The sequence below is a fragment of the Heliangelus exortis genome, chromosome 3 (assembly GCF_036169615.1).
Source record: "Heliangelus exortis chromosome 3, bHelExo1.hap1, whole genome shotgun sequence".
In the NCBI taxonomy this organism is placed as follows: domain Eukaryota; kingdom Metazoa; phylum Chordata; class Aves; order Apodiformes; family Trochilidae; genus Heliangelus; species Heliangelus exortis.
In genome coordinates, this window is record NC_092424.1 from 27,505,265 (window position 1) to 27,515,783 (window position 10,519).

The 10,519-nt window shown below is 39.3% G+C and overlaps 1 protein-coding gene across 2 annotated transcripts in view; it reads right to left on the reverse strand.

Annotated features, from left to right (window-relative positions):
• The window catches only part of TMEM63A (transmembrane protein 63A), a 30,403-nt gene extending 23,127 nt beyond the window's left edge, over window positions 1-7,276 (reverse strand). The window contains exons 1-5 of one of the 2 annotated variants that reach the window (XM_071739760.1): window positions 7,133-7,276; window positions 4,965-5,162; window positions 3,551-3,630; window positions 1,869-1,932; window positions 447-484 (exon numbers count right to left, since the gene is read on the reverse strand). In XM_071739760.1, coding sequence (XP_071595861.1) covers window positions 447-484; window positions 1,869-1,932; window positions 3,551-3,630; window positions 4,965-5,150 — 368 coding nt within the window. In that variant the 5' untranslated portion in view covers window positions 5,151-5,162; window positions 7,133-7,276. Of the gene's footprint in view, window positions 1-446; window positions 485-1,868; window positions 1,933-3,550; window positions 3,631-4,964; window positions 5,163-6,597; window positions 7,058-7,132 lie in introns of those variants that run through there. The other variant, XM_071739761.1, reaches the window with a different exon arrangement.
• Between the last annotated feature and the right edge of the window lie 3,243 nt (window positions 7,277-10,519).

A 10,519-nucleotide genomic window follows, 5' to 3' on the forward strand; every position in this document is an offset into this window, starting at 1 on the left:
CCATTTTTATTTCAGTATACCCAATGTAGAATCTGATTTTAAAAAAACATTATTTACTGAGCTCCAAGAGACAGAAAGAACGAACATCTCATGTCTAATGATCAGTTTCTGGGAAACACTGGGATGGGCTTTTCCTATTTAGTCAGCTCCAGCGCCAAGTAAACCACCAGTTCTGCACATAAATCCCTGAAGGAAAACCCTGTTCCAAACAGGGGAACACCCACACAGTACTCTTTGAAGAGTAAAAGCCTAGGGCCTAGTTAGTAGCCCAGAATCCATACTATTCCCAGAAGCTGAACTTGTTTTCATATTCTTTTTCCACCCCACAAGATGCACCTTTAACACTGTTTGTATTAAATTCTATTTGAGGGAAAAAAAATTGAATGTAAATCCCTTTTAATTAAAAAAGAGCAAAGCAAACCATTATTTCTGTTTCACAAACTTACTGCATCCGAAAAGCAGCTGTCACCCAAGAGCAAAACCCCTATAAATAAAGAAGAGAGGTTTTAGGAGCCAACAGATAAATAACTGAAGTCTCTAATCTTTATAGTAAAGATTACAATATTTCTTTAAGCCAATCTCTCAGCTAAAAAGTTGGCAGGTCTTTACTCTGAAGTAGTTTAGAAACATACAGAAAACACCTCATATTTTACATATTATTTACAAGGTACTTCATATGCCTGTCTCCAGAGGTGTCTTAAGGGGGGGGTTATTATTATTTGCATGTGTGTTGCTTGGCCTTATTAAATTTATACAACTGTGTCCAGATCTCGTCTTCAAAGAACAGAAGATGGAGGCTAAGGAATTATTTAAAGATTTGTTTTAGAGCACAAAAGGTGATTATTTTTTTCTAAATCCACTTCCACTTTCAAGGATAAGTTCTGTGAAAGCCCATACAAATTAATCAGTTAAAGAGTAGTTAGAAGCAATGATGTGATTAGGTTAACAGAAAAGCTTCTTCTACTGTTTTACAAATCCTATGAAAATGTACAGCAGATATCATAATGTTTCAGTATGGTTCAAAAAAAGTCTTGTCTATCAAGAGGCCTCTTCTTTCAACTGAATAGTATCAAGCTAAAGAGACATGCTTTTATTCAACAGTTGCTTTAGGATTTCAAAAAAGATTAAGAAAACAACAGAAACAGCTGAGCAACCAAGATCAAACACCAGTATGCTTTTTGATGTTTAAACAATTATTTAGCTGTAAGGCTAGATATTAAGTTTATATATACAAAAACTGTTAAAATGTTGGCTGCCACCACAGGACAACTCTCAGGTTGTTCATTTATTTAAGCCACAACATAAACTGATCTAGATGTGCGAATTCAAAGACTCCAGAGAGACTATACATGGAACCAATTAGAAGCCTGGCCAGAAAATTATCTTCTGCTCTGAACCAATTTAAATACTAAGAGTACATGGCATCATCACTAGCCTCATATTTGCATCCAGTTTTTTTATGTTTGTGAGGAAGACAATGTACTATAAAGACCAAGTGTAATTTGCAACGTGAACACTGTAATGTAACTTTTTGAACTGTCATTGACACACAAATTGCTTAGTAGTAATTTCTTTCCTGCCTCATCTTTCTTTGAAACTCTTAATATATACCTTCCTAAGTAAAAAAAAAAAGCCACTTAAAAACAACAAAACAAAATAATGGTTTGTGATATGGCAATACTTTGTCAGGAAACTGAAGGAAATCATGTATGGCTCTATAAGAACACAATGCATTGCTAGTTTTTGCATATAGATGGTCTTCCAGATTAATGACTGCTTCATTGGACCACTTGGAATGGCACATTACAAACAGCTGAATAATTTACACTAAAAACAGAAAACCCACACCAGAACTCTGGAATACTTACCCTATCATACTCAGGATCTTCAGGTACTGATGAGGATGTTGACAATCGGTTGTACCTTGATTCGCTAAAATACATTAAACAATATTGTTAAGTAACTTCAATAACAGATCCTGGAATTTCACAGAATTTTCATCTTCAACAATTTTGAACTAAGGGAAGCAATAGAAACACATGAAAGCTGTGCTTTTCATTTTGTAGCATATGCTTAATTACTGTAACTTTCGATGTGTTTTAAGTTGAAAAGGAAGAGTATGTGAGCTTCTGAGTGAGATTGCTTAAGGGAGTTAGAAAGAAAACATTGTTTAACTAGGGTATTAAACCACAGTCACAATAAGAGAATGCAACACCGATTTGAAAGCCTAGCAAGGATCAGATTTGTAAGGTAGCTTCCTGTTCAGATATTCTTCATAACACAGCATCCCCTTTTTTCCACCTCTCTTCCTTCATCATACAGCCACTACTCAGAATTTCTCTGCACAATCTAATCCCTTACCTGCAGGGCCACCTTCTCACACATATTCAGTCCTGGAGCAAATCTAGAACCATTCAGAGACTCTCTAGCCCTCAATACAGCAAAGTGCCTATTTTAAGTGTGTTGCTAAAAAGAAATGTTGCAATGGTGACGTGCTCATAATTACAGGATAATACATTTATAGGTGTATCTATGATAATTTTTACCTAGCTGTCTCTGGTCACAGTCCAGCAGGGACACTAACATAGGCTCCTTAGTGTCTGACTGCTAAAGGACTTGTTTGCCACATGCAGGCCACCACACCCCACATAGAAGTCTACACCAGAGCATTGTCATTCTAGCCTCGCTCAGTTGTCCATTTTTCTTTCTACCATGCACTTTTCACAATTTTACATGGATAACACTTAAAAACACACTTTGAGTCCTTTTCTGTTGCTTAGTTGTGAATTTACTACAACTTAATTACACCTCTAATATCAGGAAGAGCCTCATTTCATAACTAGACAAATAGCGTTCAAACAGCCCAAGATATCTTCCCATAGAAATAACATTAAAAAACAAAAAAAAACCCCAAAAGCTCATTTGCAATATTACTGAAAATCAGCGAAGAGTTTCAAAAAACTGCAATGATTTTATTTATAAACCCTTCAGAAATACTATGGCTTGGGCTGCACTGAAAGCTTTGGGAAGACAGTGGGCTTGGTAAACAAAATTATAATATCGTTCTATCACAGAAAATCAATGTGTAGGTATGTTATATGTGAGCAGACAAGGAGCACATATTCTTCCCTCTACTTCCTTAACCCAGAATTGTAACAAAATTCTTGACAGTGGCAAACCACAACTTTATTAATGAAACCTCTAAGTGGGACATATTTCACACAAAGTTGACATTTTTAACAAATACGTTCACGTGATTACAAACTTATCTAATTGATACAAACAGACTTAGTTTAAGCCCTGTTTAGTGTACCCGCTTTGACATTCCCTAAATCACAGAAGGGTTAGGGTTGGAAGGGACCTTAAAGATCATCTAGTTCAAACACCCTTGCATGGGCAGGGACACCTTCCACTAGACCAGGTTGCTCAAAGCCAAATCCAACCTGGCCTTGAACACTTCCAGGGAAGGGGCAGCCACAACTTCCCTGGGCAACCCATTCCACTGTCTAAATATTCTCAACAAATCAGTCTGACTGTGTATCTTTTTTACCTTTCAACTTCTGATACCAGAGCAACACGACCGTAGTCCCAGAATCTCTTTCTTATAATGGAAAACAGTAATATCAAAATCTAGAAAATAAAAATATTTGATTATTTATCTTTATTTTTCCACTTCATGATAATTATTCCTAGCTGCATAAGAACTGCCAAAAAATGCTGTTCTAGCTCCTAGTGGCCATGCTAATAACCTGTTTGAGATCACAGGACCAGAACATCTGCCTTCCTGTTCCAGCTTACAAAGGGATAGAATTGCATGCAAAAATACTTCTGAATTCTTAAGTGTATGAAGGTTAATGACAGGAAAAGTAGCAAGCAGTACTTCAGTGGAAATGAAAACTTTCATAAACTCACCTTGACTATTATTCATTACTTAATGAGCAGGACCATGATGGAAGACTTGAAATATTTTTTTGTTTTAAACTGTGATGTAAACAGGCTATACAGGGCTCAACTATATTCTCAAAGACAAGAATTATTTATATCCTCAGTAAAACTCATAAAACGTCTATTTGATCTCTGCAATATATTTTTTATCCCTCCCTCCATTTCCACTTTTTGAAAGAGGATACAAACACAAGAAAAACCCAAAACCCAAAACACTGTGTAATTCATAGATATAATTCTTTAAAAATAAATAAATTATTTGGTCTGTATGGAGCAAAGAATTAGAAGAAACAAGACTGATTCTTCTAGGCTTTTGTAGCATACACCCTCACCTCCTAGCCCCTCCCCTACACCCTATACCTGTTTGACTACAAAATGGTGCTAGTGATGTAAATTACTTCCTATTATACAAATACTGATTGCCCAGCCAAGACACGTAATACTTGTTAAGTTTACATCACTAATTTCTACATTTCACTAATATCTACATTTTCACACGAATAAAATCTTCTGATAATAGCCTTCCTTCCAGCAGGGAATATCAACTTAAATTTTCCTCCTTCATCTGGCCATTAAACTCCATACAAGCTGGAAAATTCTCCAGACTCTTTTAAAAATATCTGTTTCCCTATTGTATTTCCTTTTGAAAAAACAATCATGTTAGTGATGGTCCTCTCTTCCTGAAAAGTTACCAAGTACTTAGACCCAGAGTAAGGAAAAAAAACATTCTTGCAGTTAAAATAAAACATGGAGATGTGAGCTACCACTGCAAAGCCAACCACAAATTCACATACAGACCCTATGATATTTCACTCTTTCTACACCAAACATACTCTGTCACTCCACATGTATGCAAACCTTTATCAATACTTGAAGTATTCTGATGCTCTCAGGATGGCCTTAGCACTTTTCTGATCCTGAAAAAAATTTCCACCTGATAAATAAGAGAATTCTGAACAATCTAAACTTTTGAGAAGGCCACAATGATCTTCAAAACAAGAAATAGAAACTGGGCTTACAAAAAAGAAGGCTACATCAAGCAGGAGGACAGTTGGGATTCCACCAAAAGTTATTCCTTGGAGCACTGTGCTGCCCCGGGCAGTGCTGTAGCAGTATGTATCATTTGTTGAGTTGAAAGGTACACTTATATTCCAGAAGTAGACTAGATGAGAACGTCCAAAACCCAGAAAAAAGAAAGGGTTCATTTTTTCTTTCCCCTAAAATAAAAAAATAAAAAAAAAAAAGTTAAACAACCAAGTGAAAAGCATATGTTGCATTTGTGAGATGTACTAACACTAGAAGTACAAAAACTATAGGAAAATTCAACCACAAAGCTACTTTGTAAGCAAAGTTAGATTTTACAATTTCCTGTGTAAAACACTTGGCAATAACAGGCAGGCTCATTTTGTAATGCCCAAGAAAGAGTTCCAGACATCTAACCAATCATGTCTTCTACAGACACCTGAGGAAGACTACAGAAGACACCCACAAAACAAACTTCTCTGTCTCACAACCAATAACATTAAAGTGCTTATTCCAGCCTGAATTCTGATTCTAGGAGTAACACAGGGTATTAGGTATTCCAACACAAGCAGTTTGAAGATTTTGCTCCAAGCTGACAAGAGTGTCTGAAAGTATCAGCTTGTGAATTTTGTATTCAAATGTCAAGACTTTGAGATTATTAAAAAATTTGCCCCTAATTTCACAGAAAAGAACCGTGTTCCTCTCTGTTCTTGGAATATCACGTGATTTTCCCTTTTCAATAGGAAAACTCAACTGAAAGAATAGGACAGTAATTACAGTGTATTGTGAACAAGCAAGAATAAAGAGTATTTGTAATTTTCTAAGAGAACAGCCATCTACCTCATTTTAGTCAACTGACCTGCTCAGATAACATAGTAACATACAAGAATGCACAAGATTTGGCTATTGGTATAAAGGTCAATGCAGGCAATTTCTCACTTATTTTGGGGCTTTTAACTTCAAACATTTACTCTCTTGGACCTTATTAACCTGATGGTTGCAATATACTTGAGACAAAAGCATACTTCATGTAAAACACACTTCTGACTGATAAACTAATAAGGAAAGCATATCCCAAAAACCTCTATCCTTTGAAAACAAATATTGTATATCCTCATCACAGGTCCAGGGACACTACTTTTGGGATATCGTGCCTCTGTAATAAGAATGCACGTGTCTCTGATGACAGCACTATTCTGGATGCTGAAACAAAACACATGAGTAACTACAAGCTCTCCTTTTAAACGGCAGAAAACCAGTATGGAGTATACTTTTCATAAAACAGCATTACTAAAAGTTGGACCGTGTGACATGGTGGGGAAGACATTTTTTCCCAACTGACACATTTCATCACAGGGGAAAAAAAACCCCCAAACAACAACAAAAAGAAAACACCCAACACCACACAAAATTAGTGCCATGACTGTACCCTTGCTTTCTATGAACTGAAGTTTAGCAATGGCAGAGAACGTGCTTTTGAGCATACTTTGGAAACCCGCATCACAACGGCTGCAGAGACATCTTGATAAATTTTAAGTAACACCACGACCTTATCAGAGACAGCTTCCAGTTCCTGAAAGCGATCATTATCCAACACAACTGTCATGGAGAAAAAGGGAAGGGGCAGACCTTCCAGGGGCGGATCTGCGCTGCAGCAACGAGCGGCACGTCGCGACCTTTACAAGGATGCCGAGCCCGAGTACGGGCTCTGAAACAGAGAAATCGGTCCCCTCGTTTTGATTGGGCCCCCAGTGGTGTCCCGGGCCCCAGGAGAGGCGTGAAATCCGGTCAGTACACCAGGAAAAGCCAGTGCAGGGAGCTAAACCGTGGAATATAGGCGGGGATCAGTCCCCGCACCGCAGCGCCCTTCCGAAAGGCGGTCCCGGCCCGACCGCTCCCTTCCCCGAGCCCGCCATGGCTGGGATCTCTCTGCGGCCGCTGACGGGAGAGCAGGAGGGAAGACCAGAGGGAACGGCCTCTGGAGGGCTGGGCGGAGGGGAGCGGCAGGCGGCCAGCGTTGCACAGCCCGCGCCCCGGCGGCCGCTCCTCAGGGCTCCCCGCGGCCAGACCTGCCTAGCGGCCGCCTCAAGCAGCCCCGTCCCCTTCCCAGACGGCGCCACCGACCAGAGCTGCCGCCACGTACGCCGCTCCTGTCCTTTCTTACCTGCACCGAAGCGGCTACAGCCTCCGCCGTCCCCTCGTCCCCCCGCCTCCTCACCACAAGGGGCGCAGCCAAAGCACCGTCCCAGCCCCGAAGTTACGAGGAGAGCAACAAGTCCCGGGAAGCTGCGCATGCGTTCCCGCGCTTCCTGCTCCTAGGGGAAGGCTCCTCTGTCTCTTTTCGGGGGGATGTGGTTGTCTCCCTCGCCCCTCTGGCCGCGTTTCCTTCAGGGGGAAGGGAGCCCGCAGTAAAATCACCAGAGGAAAAGTTGCTGTATTTCTTCTTGCACTGTTGCTCCTTTTCTTCTGCTTCCAGTGGTGGTTGGGCAACGCAGCTGCCACTTTCCTGAACACTTGGTGATTTATCAGTTATGTTAGTGTGTACTACAGAGATCTTGTTCTAAGGAAACCCTTTTGTGCCTCCGTGACTCACATTAGCCATTTACCTCCTGAAAAATAGGATCCAAAAAGAGCTTCATAAGGCAGAAAAGAAAGGGCAGTGATGAGATTTCAAGAGAAATTTAGCAATTTCCAAACCATGAAGTGGGTGTGCATGCAGATAAAAGTGGACCAGACCATATGCTAAGATAAGTAACTGAAATAAGTAACGGTAGTAATGTAGATGTTCCATAAAATGCTCAAAGCCCCTTGTCTCCACTCACCTATAAAGAGAGAAATAGAATTCAAAACTTAGAAATGAAAAAGTGAGACCTGGGGAGTTTACCTTAATGCGTCGATGAGACTGATTCTCAGCCATCTTGCAGTGATGTCCTGTCCTTTACATGGGTTAACGGCATCCAGCCAACAGGCTAGAAAGCTGGTACAGCAAGGCCCTGCCATCCATCTCTGCCCCTACCCTTTATTTTAGTGTTCTCTCTACATTCATTTGATACCCAGCATTGCCAACCACCATCCTCCTCCTGTGTCTTCATCCTTTGTTGCTGATTGACGTGATTCACCTCAATGGGCAGCACGCATCTGAGGAAGAAGTAGGTTATAATAACAATGAAAATATAGCAGTTCAGAGGGAGGCAGGGAGACCACTTTCTTTCAAAGATTTGCACTCTACCTCCACTGTCATTGCCAAAGCAGCAGGGATGTTTCAGAACAGTGACCCACTCAAAATCATCTGGGCACTGCAAGCTTAAATCTGATGTTAACACTAATCAAAATCTCAATCACCCATTACCTTTATTTTTCAAAGTTGCCAAGAATCCAGCATCTCCTCTGGTTAACAGTCCTGCTCCTGCCTCTCCATCTTCAAGTCCTTATTTCCCTGTATATTGAAACTATGTGTGTCACTTAAGGCCCTGCATTGGTACCCTCTGTCCTGCTCCCTGGCACTTTATTAAGCCAAAATCTCTTTGCACTGTCAAATCCAACATCGGGGTGTGCATGTGCTATGGGCCTTTCCCCACTCCATCTCACAAAAAGGGAAAGGTCACAGAATCATCACTGTTGGAAAAGACCTCTAAGATCACTGTCAAAGTTCCAGTCATCTACATTAAATGAGAGACATTTCAAAATGGAATTTCATCATTTATCTAGCAGCTACATTGTAGAAGTTTAGTGATTTTAAATTTGCCATAACAATTATGGTTGTTAGGAATTGGCATAAAAGGTCTCTGCTTAGAGTGGAGTTGTGCAGAATCATTCCTGGAATAAAGAAATTCCACTGTTAGTGAATGATGCTAATTATTTTAGCTTTAAAATGAATTGACTTTTACTTCAAGCTATGTGGGTGGGAAAATTGTTTCACATGTGTAATAGAGTAACTATTCCACCCTCCCTTTTCTGGATTAGCTGTTCCTATGGTGGACAGTTTGTTTCAAACCAGGAACTCAGAGTGTAATATTTTTAATCACTGTCTTTGAACTTAAATTTTACTGATGCAGCTGCAACAGAGTAGACATACCATGTACCTCAAGCCTGGTGGAATGCTTGTGTCTCTTACCCATCTAGGACCAAAATCTGTTTTATTTATTTTTTTTCAGTGATTTTCTAAACAGTTTATATTTTGATTGTTGCCTTACTTTTCAAAATTAAGAAGACCTTGCTCTGGCTTACTCTGTAGCATAAAATAGGTGATATTCAAAGAACTTGACATTGTAGTCTTGACATTCTTTGTTCTGAAGACTACTGCTCAGCTAACAAAATCATTTTCCCCTCTTGTAGTCACAAGAGAAACACCAAGCTTTAGTAATTTGGTTTTGTTTTTGTGTTTTTTTCTCTCTTCCTCTGTCTAGACAGGCTCTTTAGCTAAGTGGTGTGACTTTGTTTATCTCTAATTATAACAGCAAAGTCACATTTCCCTCCTCCCTACCTCTTGTAAATAGGATTTTGTTTACTGCTGTCTGTTCTTCTGGTGACAAAAGCCACATACTGTCATTAGTTAGCCAGCATTAAATTATGTTGCTAGAGCAGATGGAAATTCAGCATTTGGACCTAGGGAGCAGGTCAACAGAATTGAAGTCTTCCATCTTGTATTTTTCATGCTCCATATCCACTTCAACAGCTCTTTAACACCAAGCTGAACAAGTGGCAGGGTATTTATACTTACCTGTGTAAGTAAAGATTCCACCCTTACTTTACTAAATGGCATTATAGCTGAAGAACTCCACTGTCATTTGAGTTTGATTTATCACAGCAGGAGTCGCCTTGATGGGTGAACTCCCAACAGGATGCTGGGGCAGCCAACAGCCTCTGGGCATGAGTAGAAGGTTGGTTTATCATGTGTGGCAAGTCTCGCCCTGTTTTCTCCTCTCTGAAGAAACCCATCAGCCCAGCTTTCTGTTCCTTACTTAGTACCTATTTTAATATATCTTAAAGGATTTAATCCAAGATTCTAGCCTGGCAGCCCTTTGCTACCTTTTAGTCTTTGACTTCATCTAGCAATCTGTTTGCAAGCCTCAGTATACCAAAGGACTTGCTGTGGGCATTATAGAGTCTTCCTGTGAAAGGCCTGAGCATTAATATGTGTATAATAAATCAAATAGAAAAATCAAGACAGATAGATTTAAATTAAATGTAATACAGATAAACAAGGAGCAAGTGTTGATTTAAAATAAAAATTCACTCTTTGTTTCTGTATATACTTATTTTTGTAGTGGCCCTTTTCATTCATACATAATATGTTGATTTTCAGGGTAGAAATAGCATTTGCATTAAAATTGGAATGTATTTCTCTTAATTGATAGAATGTATTATTATACAAAATAGTTAACCAAGTATATGATAGAAATAGCTATAATCTAAAATAGCAAAACTGAAAGGTTATGCAGAGATGTACAGCAGAAAAAATGTTTATTACAACATATTTTGCATTTCAACTTGATTTATGACATGGTGAATTATTGTCCCTACCTTGCACACTGAGTTTGTTGGTTTTTAT